Below are 18,086 nucleotides of genomic sequence, written 5' to 3'. Positions count from 1 at the left end.
CAACTTCCTTCAATGGGGTCATCAGAGAGAGATAAGGAGGCAGCTAGGACCTCTCCACTGTGGCTGAATGCAGCCACACCTATGATCCGTGGGTTACAGCTTTCAGGTACTATCAATGAGGCCATCAAAAGGGGAAGGAGAAAAGAGCAAGCTGAGAATGTTGCCCCCAAGGACTGTTTTATTGAATTGTTATATTATTGTTCTTTCTCATAAATTGCTTTAAGGACCAATTTTTTAGCTGAAAATTAGGATATAAAGTATAATAAATAGCAAAATAAACCCACACAAACACCTGAGTTGTGGCCACTCACAGCATACCAACTGCATAATGATTTGCATTTGATTTGTTATCATTTATGGATAGTGACTTATTTCAATTGGTGAGGTGATCATGTTTGACATAAAACTAAGGCATGTTGTGGATTTTGTCGCTGCAAAACAACAGGAACAAATATACTACTTGTATGGGCAGCTCAGGGCTCTCAGCCTACATCTGTCAGAAGGTGCATGAAAAGCAACATCCTCTCATGGAGCACTGGGAAAGGTGCCAACAAGCCTGGGAAGAAAACCTAAAAGTGTTACTGTCCTAGCCAAAGCAGTGAAGGTTTCAGGATTCCCTCTGCTAGCTGGCACTTTTATCAGGAATAAACAGCAGAGACTACAGCAACATACTGAAACTTTTTAGAGATTCCCCCCAGTGCACAATGGTTACAAACTACAGCTTAAGCTCTACATAGAAATCTGTACTTACCTGTATTTTATGAGTGCTACAATTGGGAGGTTTTATTTTCCTGCACTATTAGACCATCTGGCCAGTTCACACAATCTTTGTAGAGGTGAAAGTATGGGGAAGTAAGGAACACACAGAACAACTGTCATCTGACTGCTCTTCCCTGTACTCAGACCGTGTCATGCCAGCCCTCCATTCCCCCCTCTCCTTTCACAAATTTTACTGTAGTGAGTCATGAATCACGGCATGGTAAAACATCAACATAACTGCTTGGGCACATCCTGTTATGCTACCTCATTCTTTGAATTAACTCTTCAATCTTCCCTCTGTGAGACATACATCTGCCTTTCCAATGAGCTGGCAGAAATAGAACCATATTCCCCTTAAATGGGACGATGCTAGTTTTACCCACAGAGGCTAACCATGCACAGAGATGATTTCCTAGTATTTCCATGGGTTGCAGATAAATATTTGTCTAACTTCTTTGTGCTTTATTTATTGTATAGGAACAGATATTACAAGTGATGGATTCGGCATAAACACCTGCAGAGAGATGATCAGCCTCTTAGATGTATCCTTTAAATGTCACTCCTGAATTTCCCTTTTGAACCTCTAGACTAAAAGGTAAAGGTAAAGGTATCCCCTGTGCAAGCACCGAGTCATGTCTGACCCTTGGGGTGATGCCCTCTAGCGTTTTCATGGCAGACTCAATACGGGGTGGTTTGCCAGTGCCTTCCCCGGTCATTACCGTTTACCCCCCAGTGAACTGGGTACTCATTTTACTGACCTCGGAAGGATGGAAGGCTGAGTCAACCTTGAGCCGGCTGCTGAGATTGAACTCCCAGCCTCATGGGCAGAGCTTTCAGACTGCATGTCTGCTGCCTCACCACTCTGCGCCACAAGAGGCTCTTACCTCTAGACTAGATGAGGCAAAATTTACGTGTCTCATTTTCCTGGTGGATCTGTCTTAATTTGCCTTGGGCACAAAATACAGAGTGCAGATCTAAACCATTTGGTACAGCAAGGACATTAACCCTTTGTTGCCAAGCTGCTATTGTGGTTGGTTTCTTGATGTTTTGCTTCATGTTCTGCCTGGGTGCTTGAGAATTCCTCATCTACTGAGCTCTGGTTGTATTGTTATACAGAACCTGAGTCTCTTCAGATCATGCTTTTGTTGCACAGAGAGACCTGAAGAACTGTGGGGAAGGGATAATTTATTAAGCTGGAACAGTCCCTCCCAACTAACTCAGAAGAAGGGGCAAGCTGCCAATCTTCACAATGCATCCTTCTCACACAGGGAAGTAATTAACAACGAAATGCTAGAATCAATTTATTGTAGATGGGTAGGCAGGTGGCTGGCAAAAAGCCATAGTCATAGGCTGGTAGGGAGAGTGAGCTGTAATCCAGAGGGAGGAGCTTTACTGCATCAGCAGGTCACAGTGTCCTCATGTACAAACAATGCTAGAATTAGACCAGGGTTGAGCTTCTACGGTCTTTAAATTCCAGCCCAGCCAAGTGTAATCCAAGTGGGCTTTGGCTTATTGGTCTTTTCAGTAACCTGAAGGTTCCATTCTTCTCATTTTAGAACAGTCCACTGCTGTCTGCTCCTGATCGTATTTTCTCCCTTGTCACCCTCTGTCTGGTCTCCCTCCTAAACACTCCCACAACCTCACCTACTGCCTACTTCTTTATCTCTCTTTACCACTCTCAGTTTCTCTGTTGCATCCAAGCTGTGATGCATTTGTGATAGGTCATCTCCTTTTGGTTTGGTCTGCAACTGGGTTCAAACCAAACTACCCTTCCATTGGAAATTAGCTGTCTTTCTACCATGTGCATATTGTGTTCCTGATATAATTGAGAATGCCTCCAGTTTTCAGTCTTCTTGCAACCCCTAAACACTGCCTGGCTGCCCCTTCCTTTCCCCCAAGTTGAACTGCTGGTAGCAGCAGGAAGGCCAATGGCAGCAACAAGCTAGAGATTTCTAGATAATCAAGGAAACTTAGGACGCAAACTTAAAGAAACATTCCACTGAATAAAATGGGACTTCTTTCCAAGTAGACCTCTCTAGGATTCCTTGCATAAATGTCTCTAAGAGTATCATTGAGCCTAAGAAGGCATGGATTCTATTAGTGCTTGGATGGGAGCCTCAGGTAAGTGAACTGGAGAGGGAGAGAATTTGAAGAGCGCTGAGAAATAAACAACAGATTGAGCAAAATAACTGTGTAGGATCGTAAAAGAGATGGCAGTTTCCTACCCTCCATGATCTGTGTGATCCTACAATAGTATAACCAATCATTCTGCAAGAGAGAAACCAAGAGTCCTCAAGATACCTTATCTAAGCAAACTGAACATAGCAGGTATTTCTCTACTTGATGGCTGAAAGTTCAGATCCATGTATCACATCAGGTGGCAGAATATACATTTCAGCAAGACATTCATTTTTATCAATACCATGAAACTTTATTGGTTGGTTTGAAAAAGAGAACAACTGTATTTAAATGTAGACCTTAACACATCCTAGAATCATGGAACTGGTACCCTGGGCATTACAGAATTCAAGATACTTTGGATGAAGATTCAGAAATATCTGGTAATACAAAATCCTTCAAAATACAACCTTCTGCTTGAGATGTCTTGAAGCTAATGGGGAATTGCATTTCAGTGTCCAGATGTGAAAAGAAATATGTATCTTTAGCAGCCAGAGTTCCCTACAGGATTCCTTTATACAGCTTAGTTCAAAGCTGTCTTACATTCCTTAGACAGCTGTCATATCTTGCAGTGTCTCCTCCCTGCCTAAATTTCTTTTTAACGATCAGATCTCATTGAAGTGATTTTTCTGCAATACTTGTCCAGAAATTCTTCCCAAAGAAGTAGCTGAAAGGAGCTCAGTATCACAACCATACTCAAGCTAAGCAGTTTGGGTCTTGGATGGGAGACCTCTGGGGACCTCTGATGGAAGAAAGGAAGAATATTATTGTTAGGAATAAATAAAAAACCTCTCCTCGGGGCTCAGCAGCTGTGGAGCAGAATGTCCCACAGTGGAAACCCAGTTCTCTCACCGAGAACTCCATGACTAAAGGTTTAGGCCCAGAATCAATGCTGCAGCTCTTTCCTGGCCCAGTGCAGCTTTCACAGAAAAATCCCCCCAGCGTATTTATTTCCTCAGCGATAAAATTGTGTCGAGGTATTGTGGCTGCCTGGTCATATCAGAACTTGGTTGCTAAGGAGGGTTGGCCCTGGTTAATATTGGGATGGAAGAAGTCCAGGATTGTTACACAGAGGCAGGCAAACCGCCTCTGAACATCTCTTGCCTTGGAAACCTTATAGGGTCACCATAAGTCAACTGTGAATGCAATTTGATGGTACGTTGCACCATCACATCACTTGTGACTGCAGGAGATGGCCTAAAGAGATTAGTCCCCCTGGAGAAAATGATTGCTTTGGAGAGGGAACTCCATGCCATTACACCTGGGGATATAAGCCTCCAGGTGTGACCTGGAGATCTCACAGAATTACAACTGATCTCCAGGTTATTTAAATCAGTTCCCCTGGAGAAGATGGGTGCTTTGAAGGGAGGGACTCCATGGCATTATAGGAAGAAGAAGAAGAAGAAGAGTTGGTTCTTATATGCCGCTTTTCCCTACCCGAAGGAGGCTCAAAGCGGCTTACAGTCGCCTTCCCATTCCTCTCCCCACAACAGACACCCTGTGGGGTGGGTGAGGCTGAGAGAGCACTGATATCACTGCCCGGTCAGAACAGTTTTACCAGTGCCGTGGCGAGCCCAAGGTCACCCAGCTGGTTGCATGTGGGGGAGTGCAGAATCGAACCTGGCATGCCAGATTACAAGTCCGCACTCCTAACCACTACACCAAACTGGCTCTCTCCTACAGATGCCAGCCTTCAGGTGCAACCTGGGGATCCCCTGGTTTTGAAATTGGCTGCTTTGGAGGGGGGACTCCATAACATTTAACTCCCCCGAGGTCCCTCTCTGCCCAAATTCCCACTCAATCCCAGCTCCCCTGCCAAAGTCCCAACCCAGATCTAGCAACTTTCACCTCTGAAGCAGTCCTCCCTGCATGAATAGCATTGAAGCTGCCTTATGCTGGTTCATCCAAGTCAGTATTTGGCTGCTCAGGCTGTCAGTGCTCTACATCAGGGGTAGTCAAGCTGTGGTCCTCCAGATGTCAATGGACTACAGTTCCTATGAGCCCCTGCTAGCGTTTGCTGGCAGGGGCTTATGGGAATTGTAGTCATGAACATCTGGAGGACCACAGCTTGACTACCCCTGCTCTACAGGGTATCACCCCCCCCTCGAGCAGGACTGAAGAGAAGGGAAGCCACGGCAAGAGGAGCACAAACCCCCTCCCCCACGAGCAGGGCTGAAGGGAGGGGAAGCTGTGGCAAAGAGGAGGAGGAGGAGGTGAAGGTGCACCACTCACCCGATGAGCAGGGCTGAATGGAATGGAAGCCATTGAATGCTCCAACCAAGGGATGGCCTCCTGCCCCTCTCTTTCTTTTTGGGAGGTGGCTCAGCAATCTGGGCTCACCACAACAGGTCTCTGATTGCAGAAGACAACCAGAGGCTAAAGCTGGAAGCTGTAGCAAGAAGAAGGTGAAGGATGGCAAGGCAGAACCATGATTGGTCCTGAGTGGGGGACTGTCTTTTTCCTGTTCGGTGAATAGCCCCCACTGAAGGCCAATTACCTCCAGGTTTAAGCAGTGTATCATCATGGCCACAAACTGAGTTTTATTAGTGGAAAGATGCTTGAGAACAACAACTTCAGATGAAGAATATTGTAGTGAGAAAATATGCTACATCCTCCCCATCTACCACATGCATGAGAACTGTAAATTATGTACAACTAAAATATGCAGATTAGCTCTCCAACTCATGGTACATTTTGTTTCTGGCCCTTGGTGCTCAACATTTTGATTTCTTTTTACTATAGCAGGCTAGTATGAAAGAACAACCATGGCAGAACTTCCCACTGAGTCGTAGGCCAGAATAGTTTGTAATTACACAGCTAGAGCTGGATGATCAACCATTTGGCACTGAGAACTGTCTGTTGTTTCTTTAAAGTATTAATCTCAATAGAGTTTAATATTACAGCCATTGCCAAAGCAAAGGGTTATTTCTCAAGGGCCTGTTTGTCATGTGGTTGGGCAAGCTGCCAGCCCTAGGAGAACAGTTTCCCAGGGCACACAGCTTGTCATTAGTTAATTGAATTCCCCTCCCCCAGTCATTAACACTTTCAGAGAGAACAGGCTTTCTTGCTGCCTGTCAGGAGCAGCACCCCCTAACTCAGCCAAACAGTTAAGTCTTCTGAAGCAAGCCTAAAATAGCAAATAACATGATCTCCCTTTCTTTTTCTTCTAGGAAATCTATAAAAGAGCAGATACAGACAAATCTGGAACCATAGATGCGCATGAAATGAGAAATGCCCTCAAGGAAGCCGGTATGTAACCTGTACCGAAGTGATTTTCAAACATTTCACCTTCAGGAAAACACTTTTGTATTCCACTGATTTATTCAAAACATTTATTTGCAATCTTTCTACCTGGGAGCAATCAAGGCAGCTTACGATAGAAATAAAACAACAGCTGTAAAATACATTAAAAGGGTTGTTTAAAAATTCAAGTTAGGACTGCCAATAAATAAAACCTAAATTAGTCAAGTGCAGTCCTAAATAAAAGTCTTCAGCTGCCCCCTGGAGATCAAAAGTGAGGAGTCCTCCTGGGGAATTTGTTACATAATCATTGATCCGCCACAGAAAAGACCCTGTTGTGTATCCACTAAACAAGTCTCTTTGATTGCTAGAACAGTCAGGAGTGCCTGCCCATGTCATCTTAATTCCCAGGCAAGAACATTGGGGAGAAGACAATTCTTTAGATAACCCAGTCCCAAGCCATATAGAGCTTTAAAGGTCAAGACCAACCCTTTGAATTGGGCTTGGGAGTGGATCAGTAGCCCATGTCATTGCTGTAATGTCAGGCTCACACACTAGCCCTGACCAGCTCTCTAGAAACAGCTCTCAAGAAACACTTGCTGCATCCTCGAAGTACTCTTCAAAGGTAGCCCCAAGTGGAGCCGATTGCAGCAGTCCATTTTGGAAATAGGTAAGGCATGGATCACTGTGGATAAATCTGACTGACCCAGGAATGGGTGTAGATGATGTATCAGCCAAAGCTGAGTGAAAGTGTTCCAAACCACTGCAGCCACCTCTTTTCTAAGGTGACTACTGTGAAATTTGGCCGGGGCCAGCACTCATCTGGTCACGGGATTAATTTCCACTCCCAGACAACGTGGGCACCATCCCAGGGTGGTCCCAGGCCAGGTGTGACTCAGGCCCTTAGTTGGGTGGGCCGACTGAGGGCCTGAGTCGCGCCAGTCCTGAGACCATCCTGGGCTAGTGCCAGTGTGGTCCGGGAGCAGGAATTAGCCACGCAACTGGATGAGCACTGGGCCAGGTCGAATTGTTGGTGTGGAAGAGGTGCCTACCTAGCAGGAATTCCCAGCTGTGAATCTGGCTTTTCAAGGGGAAAATTAACCCATCGGAGCTCTGGGCCAGTGAGACTGATCTCCCAAACAGGACAGCAGAGCATTCCTTAGTCTCAGTGCTGAGAGGCAGTAATATCAAAGGCCGTAGAGAGATCCAGGAGAACTTGCAGGGCCACATTCCCTATACCTAACTCTTGATAGAGGCTCTCAACCAAGGTGGCCAAAGCTGTTGGTTTCAAACCTTGTCCTGAAGCCACATTTAAATGGGCCTAGAAAACCAGTCTCTTTCAAGAACATTCCAAGATATTAAGGATTTATGACTGAATCCTCCAATGTGTAGGTTAGCCTTAAAAAGTAACTGTGATTGATCCTAATTTGGAGTGGTCTGTTGCTTTTGCTGTATGCACTACTCCTTCCCTTCCCTCCTTCCCTTCTTGTTACCCAAATTAGGGGGGATAGGAGGAATTCAGCGATGTGAGAAGGTAACATCTTCACTTATGTATGCTGGGTTATACCCTTTAGAAAGTTAAAATAAACCAATCAGGAGTAACTGGAAAGTTATTTTATTAAATAAGAATTTAAAGGCAAGTTACAACACACCAAAGTTTCTTGAATATATGTCCACAAAATTATTTTAGGAAAAACAGGATTAAATGGGAATAGGTTGAAGAGGTAGGGGAATCTATAATTACTGTCATGATGTGGAGAAGTCTGCAGAATCAACTAAAATGACCAGTGTCTTGGAGAAGAAAAATGTGATAGGTATTCTGCTTTTATGGAAAAACAGTATCCTTGAGCTATGGCTGATGTTATAGCCCTCTAAAACAATGTAGAATCACAGAATCATAGAATCATAGAGTTGAAAGGGACCTCCTGGGTCATCTAGTCCAACCCCTTGCACTGTGCAGGACACTCACAACCCTATCGTTCATCCACTGTAACCTGCCACCCCCTTAAGCCTTTACAGAAACATCCTCTCAGATGGCTATCCAGCCTCTGTTTAAAAATTTCCAATGTACTTGATGTGATTTCTTGTGTACAATGAAGAAATTAGAAGGAATGTAATGGGTTTGTCCAAAGTAAAGACAAATCCCAGTGTGGAACTTCAGAAATTTCCCTGGAAACAAACAATTACCATTATTGCTCTATCAGGGTCAAACCAAAGATGGTAATGTGTTTTGACGACCCAAGGATTATAGGACTGGAAATTGCTGAGTTGGAACATGCTTTTAGTGCTCGCTAATTGAATTTCATGGATATGCAGGGAAGGAGAAATTGGGAGCTGAGATTAGTAGCACCTTTTCCAGAGAGACTGTTGTCCTAAAGATATGCATCCCTGCTTTATGCGGGGAAAATCCATAAGTGTAGCAGCTTCTCCATTCCTACTGATCAAATTTAAAGAGTCCAGGTAGGGCCTGGAGACTTGGTATCTGACAGGCATCTATGTTTTCTGCTTGGAGGCAGACCATGTGCCTTTTGCATTTAGATGCACTTTGCCATCTAATTCAGTTTTTTGCCAGACAGCATGCTGCAAATTAATATTTGAAGTTTTCTGGAAGGACAGTTGTATTTGTGCTGGCTATAAATTACCTCTCAGAGTGAGGAGGGGGCTGGCTACTAATATTCCTTCCCTTCCCAGCCCCTGCAGCCTCTTTCCTTTCCCAGCTTCCTTCCCTCCCACTGATCTGTCTTAGTTTCCCTTTTTTGTTTCTGTTTTCCATTCTGTCTGACCTCCCTGCACCCCTTGAAAGCCCCTGCAGCGTCTCCCTTCTCTGGCTTTACAGTCTCACGCCCAGCATTCCTTCTTGTCCTTTCTGCTTTACTTTTCTTTCCTCCTAATCATCCTGGATTTCAAAGTGAAATTCCAGCAACCTTTTAGGATTACTTAGGTAAACACAGACAACATCAGCTTGTGGTGTTAGCTTATTACTCTAAAATGTTCTATGTTGCTTCTCCAGAGACCTGCTCCAGGTATTTCATAAAATAATAACTGTACACTGAAATAATAAAAACAACCTGTAAGGATTTTCACGAGTAGAAACAACCCATAAAATCAAGCCTGGAAGGTAGGGTTGGGGAATGCCTGGAGATGTTGGGGGTAGAGCTGAGAGTTGGTAGGATCTGGGGCAATTTAGAGTGAAATAGAGTAACATGCTGAGTCCACCCTCCAAAGCAGCCGTTTTCTCCAGGGGAACTGATCTCTTTAGCCTGGAGATGCAAAAAATGGGAAAGGGCTGTGAAACCACTGAAGACAGCTGCACCTCACTGGAAAAGCCTGATTACTTAAGGCACATACAGAATGAAATAAACTCACTCCACAACTGTGAAAATGTAGAGGGAGGGCAGACAAGTCCAAGAACTATGGCCAAACCAATTCCAGTGCTTATAATCAACTGTCAAGAAAATCAGGAGTAAGTCCAGTGTATAGAAAAGTCCATGATCCCCACATGCAGCCCCTGACAATAGCCTGGCATCACATTTTGGGCCAGGTAAAATTTCTTGAGCATCTTCAAAGGTTGTTGTTGTTGTTGTTAGGTGCGAAGTCATGTCCGACCCATCTCGACCCGAGATATCTCGGCTAGATATCAGGAAAAAAATTTTCACAGTCAGAGTAGTTCAGCAGTGGAATAGGCTGCCTAAGGAGGTGGTGAGCTCCCCCTCACTGGCAGTCTTCAAGCAAAGGTTGGATGCATACTTTTCTTGGATGCTTTAGGATGCGTTGGGCTGATCCTGCGTTGAGCAGGGGGTTGGACTAGATGGCCTGTGTGGCCCCTTCCGACTCTATGATTCTATGATTCTATGACCCCATGGACAATGATCCTCCAGGCCTTCCTGTCCTCTACCATTCCCCGGAGTCCATTTAAGCTCACACCGACTGCTTCAGTGATTCCATCCTGCCACCTCATTCTCTGTCGTCCCCTTCTTTTGCCCTCAATCGCTCCCAGCATTAGGCTCTTCTCCAGGGAGTCCTTCCTTCTCATGAGGTGGCCAAAGTATTTTGAGTTTCATCTTCAGGATCTGGCCTTCTAAGGAGCAGTCAGGGCTGATCTCCTCTAGGAATGGCCGGTTTGTTCGCCTTGCAGTCCAAGGGACCCGCAAGAGTCTTCTCCAGCACCAGAGTTCAAAAGCCTCAATTATTTGATGCTTGGCCTTCCTTATGGTCCAACTTTCACAGCCATACATTGCAACTGGGAAGACCATAGCCTTGACTAGATGCACTTTAGTTGGCAGGGTGATGTCTCTGCTTTTTAGGATGCTGTCTAGATTTGCCATAGCTTTCCTCCCCAGGAGCAAGCGTCTTTTAATTTCTTTGCTGCAGTCCTCATCTGCAGTGATCTTGGAGCCCAGGAAAATAAAATCTGTCACTATGTCCATTTGTTCCCCATCTATTTGCCAGGAATTGAGAGGGCTGGATGCCATGATCTTCGTTTTCTTGATGTTGAGCTTCAAGCCAACTTTTGCACTCTCCTCCTTCACCCGCTCTTTAGTTCCTCTTTGCTTTCTGCCATTAAAGGTAGCCCCACATAAAATGCCTTGTCTGAACAGAGGCAAAATGCTGTTATAATCAACACAAAAACTAATACTTTCTCCACAGTGAATTAACGTTGAGTAGCCTCATCACAAAGCTATATGAAATTCTAAGCGCAAAATGCAGCAACCATGATAAGATAAGCAACAAGTGAATGTACAGAAAAAATTATGTTCTTTCCAAGAGAAATGGTGAACAGATGACACTTCACCATCACAAGTTAGACCCTTAATCTGATTAATTTGGTATGGTCTACTCTAATAGGCAGTGGCCCTCCATGGAGAAGAATGTTTCTTAGTACCTGCTACCTGGATTCCTGAAACTCAAGAGGCCAGGGACTAAACTGGGACCTCTGGCAAAACATGCTGTGTTCCACAGATTATCTTGATAATGTGAACAAACTCTGATTGTCAACAGATGTGTTTCTCCATTTTATCCAGCAAAATATATGTTGCAGATTGTATCTAAACAAAACTTTAAAAATTGACTGAATGGTGCTTTGCATGAAACAGGCTCTGCTGTAATGAATTCTATTTGGCTAGAGCCCTGGGAGTGTACTAAAGCTGAACTAATTATGTGCTTATCTTCCAAATATAGAAATGAGAAACTCCTATGAACTGGGATAAAATATCTCACTTTCTGAAGGCATTGTAAGGGAGAATTAGGTCTGTGTCCACTTCAAAACAATAGATACTGACGAAATGATAGCCCTGCAGAGATAAGAACCAGCAAACCTGATCAAATGAATGGCCAGAAACCTTCATTTTGCAGCTGAGAACACTGCTAAACTGGCAGAATGAAACAGAATGGTGGATTAACACACACAGACACACATCCGTTTGCTAACTCTCGGCTTTCCTTCCACATAGGCTTTGCTCTGAATAACAAGATCCAACACAGTATCACTACCCGCTATGCTTGCAGCAAGCTGACCATTGACTTTGATGGCTTTGTGGCCTGCATGATTCGCCTGGAGACGCTTTTCAGTAAGTTTGCCAACAGCTAAGGGGAAAAAAATCTTTGCTGAGGTGTCCTCCCAACCCCTTATCCCCACCCCCCTCTCTGGGGTTTGGATAACATGTAAAAGATTTTTCAGTATTTTTAGCCTAAGTACAAAGAATTGCGTGTCACTGACCATTTATGCACTGGGAACTTCACTGCCCCAGCTCCTGTGCAGGAGCACAAATCGGGGATGGATGAGATGCACCAGGCCAAATGCTCCCCCTTGAGGGTGCAGGAAGAGGTGGGACAACCTGCCATGACTAAAACTCCAGCCTGCAGCCTAGCATGAAACCTCTCGTGCATGAACGGTTACTGATAGGAAACCATGACAAAATGTCTCTGATTTTCAAAATGAAGTTGCCAAACTGTCACGGGTCTCAGACCAGAATGAGATCTAAAAGTTGCCAGCCTCTAAATCTGGCAAAGTAGATCTGTCTGTCTGTCTGTCTGTCTGTCTGTCTGTCTGTTTATCAGCATATTGGTACAACCCAGCCCAAGAGGGTACATAACGATATTGAACAGGATTGGAGTGAGAACTGCCCCCTGAGGGACTCCACATGCCAGCTGGTGACAGCTTAATGAGTTCTCTCCTATTGCTACCCTCTGTCCACGATCCCAGATCTTACACGAGAAAAAATGTTATTTTCACGGGCCAAATGCAAACCCACAGCAGCTGCTGAAGGAACTGATCTGCAAACTCAAGGCACAACCAGTTACGATGGAGATCATAGATTTTGGTCTGTAAAAAACGAAGTATGCGTGAATACAGATGCACAGGGAGGCGTGACATGATCCCCACCCCCCACTTCAAAACCGTATCAGGTCAGGAAGCCCAGTTTCAATCAGTGAAACTATTTGTGCGTTGTAAGTTCAAACACTCTCCCCCTTGCCTGTGAGGACCTAATTTTAAGTGGTCTTGTGTACATGCAGAATTTGCCTTTTACAGTTAAATGGAGACTTGTGAGGATCCTTATGTCTTGGTTGTGCTCTCCCCTTTCTCCAAGTCCAGCAGCTGTCTTTCAGCTTTCTTGCTTCCTTCCACTTCCCCAGGCAACTGCTTGAGCAGTCTGGAGCAGTGCCTGTCCTTTGTCTGTTTCCAGTAGCCTTTTTAAAAGAGTCTGTCTAGCCCCAGCTTTCTCCACCACCTGCTATTCCCTGCCTCCTTAAGCAATCCCTGAAGAGCCTTGAGAGTGTAGATGGCTCTCTCCTCCCTAGAAGACTGCTAGCTGGTTCTCCTCCTCCAACCATCTGTCCCTGGGGCTAGCTGGGATAGGCTGAAGATCCTCTGGGCCCACCCCTCTGTTGGCCTCAGATTCCTTCTGGCCCCACATTCCCTGTAGCTGCTGGTGTTGATGCCTCCTTGGGGTTCCCTAAGGCTGGGACCCATCTGTCCCCTTGGGGCTGCCCTCACCAGCAGAAGAGACATGACATCCAGTGCCATCCCCAAAGAATCTGTTGGTGCCCTCAACTAAACATCCAGACTGTATGAATTGATCATTCATCTAAAACTAAGTTTTTCATACATTCCAAATAGAGCTTTCCAAAGTATATGAAAAGTTTCACTTGCAGTTTAGCCTTCATGTATCTCTCACAGAAGCCTGAGGGATAAATGCACACTAAGCTGTGAATGGAAATGTTCATGTGCTTTGGAAAGTTATTTTTGGAGTGTATGAAAAAATTTGTTTTATATGAATTATCAATTGAGAAAGTCATATCGACTGCAACAATCATCTTGATTTTCCTGTGAACACTTCAAACAATAAATGGAAATAAAAGACTTTGGACAATACTTCAAGCCATTGTTTGCAGAGGCAATTATTATGGTGTCCATATAACTTGTTCTAATGGTCTGCCAGCTATAGCCTGTGACCATTCCAGTGGCAAAAGCCTTCCACCTCTTGTACCCATCTTATTTCACACTTAAAGGTTCTGGACATTTTGAAAATGTGATCATTCTATGCCACTGTCCTACTGGCAACATTCCTCTAACACCAGCAAGGCTACAGTAGCCCAGCCTTACCACCCCCAACAGAGCAATGCCTTGCCATTTGTCCATCATCTTCTGTGGTTGGGTGGGTGACAGCTGGCTTTTAGAAAAGGATGAAAGGACAGTGACTCTGTTTGGTAGTGAGGCTGTTCTAGGTCTGACTCAGAAATTGCAATGTGATCATTTTGAGACCACGTTGAAAAAACACAACATCCCAGACCTGTCCGTAGAACAATAAGCAGAATCAGTGTTTTAAATTTTAATATACTATGAAAGGCTTGCAACTGAAGATGGATCTAGTAATTGGTCTATTGGAATTACTACAGAGAGCTCTGGAAAATGCTTGGAAAACATAAGCTGGTGTTCATTATACAGCTCTCTGAATTGTACTCCATGTATACATTGGCTTCCAGTTCAGAAGCCAGTGGAAGGTTCAGTGAAGCACTTTATTTATACTTGGGGTCAGCTTAATTTTGATGTTGAGATCAGGAACATATTCTTCTCCCCACCAAGTCAGTTTCTGTAGAGCCACTGGGAGAAATTTGGGGAGGTAAGTAGGGCATCAAAAGACTTCTCCCTGAGACCATAGAGAACCACTGACTGTCAGAGCAGACAATACTGATAGATGGTTTGACTTAGTATAAGGGAGCTTCCTGTGTTTGTGGGTTTATATTCCTGCTTATGCTTGGTTGATCTGAAGTCATTTGCTCTGGTCACAATAGTTCAGAGAATACTCTATGAAGTATACCTGCTGTCTAGCTTTCACTCACTGGTGTGGATTGATTAGAAGAGTGTATGGATGGTCTTGTTTTTGTGCTGGAGAACTTTAGAGAAACTTTTACTTTCTGAAAAGCCACAAAGTGCTCATTGTTTGCAATGGGAAATGCCCAGGACTTTCACTTATTAGTGGCAATGGGATTTAAATTCAGATTTGAATAAAACAAGTTCCCAAACATGACCCTTTGTCCCCATTCCAAAGTTTTGTGACGTATCTGGCAGTCTTTAGGATGCTCTGGGCTGATCCTGCGTTGAGCAGGGGGTTGGACTAGATGGCCTGTATGGCCCCTTCCATAGATTCTATGATTCTATGATTCTATCTATCATTACTGTTTAATTATAACATCTGTTGTTCTTTTTTCATTAAGAAATGTTTCAGATATTAGACAAGGATAACCGTGGAGTTGTCCAGCTCACTCTGGCTGAGGTAATAACTACTAAATGCAACTGTTATGTGGTTAAATTGGGACAGGCAGGTAATAAGAAGAGCGGGGGTTTTGTACACCACCTTTCTCTACCCTAAGGAATCTCAAAGTGGCTTATAATTGCCTACCCTTCCTCTCCCCACAACAGACACCCTGAGAGGTAGGTGAGGCTGAGAGAGCTCTGAGAGAACAGTGACTGGTCCAAGGTCACCCAGCTGGCTGCATGTGGGGGACTGCAGATTCAAATACGGCATGCCAGATTAGAAGTCCACACTCCTAACCACTATACCAAACTGGCTCTCCTAACCAATACACCAATGCTGGTCTCATCAGCATCTAATACTAGATATTTTTAAAAGTCATATAAATTACACACACATTTGCTAGTTAATATACATTTATTTTACGTATTTAAACATTTGTATGCCACTTTACTCTGACGAGCCAAAGTTCACTCAATTCATCTTTATTATGGTGCACAAGCCATGCTACCCAAGGTGGTTAACAACATGCCTACAGGCGCTAAAGGCAATGAATAAAATAAATACAATTGTATGACTTAAACAACTTCACATAAAAATGCAAGGCAAAATTAAACTTTTTAATATCATAGCCCAGACTGTCACCATAAAACAAATGCTTCAACAACCTTAAAATTAAATTAAAACCAATAAGGCAGCAGTGACAGAGTACTGTTTATGGGATGGAGTGGAGATAAAAAGAATCTCTTCATTGCTGCATCCTATCTGCGGTCTGAAGCCAAAGGATACATAGGAGATACGCTGGCTCTTGTAATGGTCAGGACCCACACAGCTGTTGCAGTCAGCTGGAGGCTTCTGGACAGGTTTGGTTGACTCACTGGCATTGATGGGAACTGGCCCTTAGATTTTAGATTTTATAGTCACAAAATAAATTTCCTCACAAATAGCACCAAATAAGAAAGAAAAATTATCTAGAAAACAATATTTATTATTAGGAAATGAAATAGATTTCCTGAACACCTTTATTATTATTATTTTCTTTTATTTATTTTTATTTATTTATTTAGATTTCTATACCGCCCATTACTTTGCAGCTCAAGGCGGTTTACTTTGAACATTAAATAACTTACATGGAATGATATATGAAAATCCTTTGCTATCCTCTTTCAAAAACAGTGAGTCAGGGCATAGAAAATACATAGTAGGACACTTTTTTTCTACAGACGGGGTGAAATAAGTGACCTGATGGGCTGAGATTTGAATGTTATGATTCTGTGTCCTTTGTTGGTAGCATTCATACCCTTTAAAGTATACAAAAGGTGTCAGGGCATGCAGGAAATACATTAACTCCAGTCAGAGGAATAGCTAACAGCCCTGCTGTGAGATTTCAATGAAAGTCACATCTATTGGAGATGTCGGGGGAAATGGCATTCTGTTTTATTTAATGCTATCTGGAAAATGTAGTCTGGTATAGTTTTCCATTTTGTAAACTGGTAGACTTTGCATATTAATTTCAATGCTATAGGTCTCAAATCTAGTAGCATTGCCTTCTGTGAAACTGAAGTAAAAGAAGAAATTCCAGTGGCTAGGGATGGATAGAACTTTTCCCTGGATCAGATTTATAATTCATTGTAGAAAATAAGGTAATTATTGGGGGTGCTTTCGAACCTGAGTGCCTTCAAACTTCCCAGTATATATCAAACCCTCACCACCCCTCATTCCAGGTCCATACTACTTACTGGAATTGGGGAATTGGAGAAGGTTGATTCTTGTCAGAAAAGCTATATGAAAGAATTGAATGCTGCAACTCATGCATTGCTAGGCGTAATGGGTTGATTGTCATACTCTCATTGTGATGTCGTGGTTAAAATGGAAGAGCCCCATGGTCAAATTCCATTTCAGCCATGAAAGCTTATTGGGTTACCTAGGGCCAGTTACTTTTAACCCACAAGATGTCTGTAAGGATAAAATGGGGGAGGAAGAATCATGTACAACAAACTGACCACCTTGATGGAAATGTATGAAAACCTGATAGACATATTTTTCCTAGTCCAAAACAAGCCTTCTCCATCATATTCCTCCATTAGGTAGTTTGAAATTGGGGTGGTGAGAGGATCCAGTTTGCAAGGAAAGGCATACAAAATGATAGATATTTCATGACTTCAATATGATAGGGCATACAAAGAGGCTGAAAGACCTCTGTGTCTGCCACATCCTACCCAAAAAGTCTCAGAACCTTCAGTTTTTCACCTAGAATCCCTAAAAAAGAGCCCCCAAAGTCCAGATCACTAAATCCTAGTTTGCATCCAGATTGTAACAGAAGCTCTGCCAACCATCATAGAAAACATCACATAGGGTACTATAGGTGAATTAAGTGGATGGCCTCTGTCTACATCTGCATTTGCTTTTTCTTTCCTAGTGGCTGTGTTCAACATTGGTTTAAGGAACGATTCTGGAATTTATTGGAAAACTATACAACCTTCAACAAAGAAGCTCCTGAGAAAATATTTATTCTATCTGTGTCTTCAAGATAAGAAGGAAAGAATGTATATGTCTATCAATGTTTTGGAAAATAAACATCACCAAGAAATGGTTATGTAGTAAGGACATGAGCATGAGTCGAAGATTCCAAGTGACTGATTTCAAATGTTCAACAAGGTCATTCTTTGATTTAGACAAAAGTCATCTTCAGCCAATACTCTTCCTCATCAGATACTTTATTAATTCTGGCACTAATTAACATTTATTAGTACTAACAGTGTTCTGGGAGGTACGCAGAACCTTTTATCAAGATAGATTTTTAAAGTCTTATAACCTAAGCACCTTTTCCTTACAACATGACTACTCGGCTTTAAAAATGCCATTAGGGACAGTAGCCAGAAAATAACAGAAGAGGCACACCAGAATGATCTTAAAAGAAGTTGATACTTGCATAGCTCCTGCTATATTCTCTGCAGTGTTTGAATCTCATACTACTACTTTTTATAATATCAAAAATTATGCTTGTATTATCAGAACATCCAGAGTCCAGCAACAGTGACTTAAGTGGGGGCTATTCCTCTACATGTATTTTGAAAAGGCAAAATGGGAATTGTAGTCTCAATCATGAGGCAGATAAAAAGGCCAAGGGTGAGAGGCAGTAATATAATGAGGTAT

The 18,086-nt window shown here is 43.2% G+C and overlaps 1 protein-coding gene across 1 annotated transcript in view; it reads left to right on the top strand.

Annotated features, from left to right (window-relative positions):
• The window catches only part of LOC143838665 (calpain-8-like), a 74,722-nt gene extending 57,187 nt beyond the window's left edge, over positions 1 to 17,535 (top strand). Inside the window, exons 16-21 of the mRNA XM_077340386.1 lie at positions 1,237 to 1,301; positions 3,252 to 3,320; positions 6,108 to 6,186; positions 11,628 to 11,744; positions 14,893 to 14,951; positions 17,350 to 17,535. Coding sequence (XP_077196501.1) covers positions 1,237 to 1,301; positions 3,252 to 3,320; positions 6,108 to 6,186; positions 11,628 to 11,744; positions 14,893 to 14,951; positions 17,350 to 17,373 — 413 coding nt within the window. The 3' untranslated portion in view covers positions 17,374 to 17,535. The remainder of the gene's footprint in view (positions 1 to 1,236; positions 1,302 to 3,251; positions 3,321 to 6,107; positions 6,187 to 11,627; positions 11,745 to 14,892; positions 14,952 to 17,349) is intronic.
• Positions 17,536 to 18,086: the final 551 nt, after the last annotated feature.

This window comes from Paroedura picta, chromosome 1 (genome assembly GCF_049243985.1).
Source record: "Paroedura picta isolate Pp20150507F chromosome 1, Ppicta_v3.0, whole genome shotgun sequence".
NCBI classification, from domain to species: Eukaryota; Metazoa; Chordata; class Lepidosauria; order Squamata; family Gekkonidae; genus Paroedura; species Paroedura picta.
This window is presented reverse-complemented; position numbering and strand designations above follow the sequence as displayed.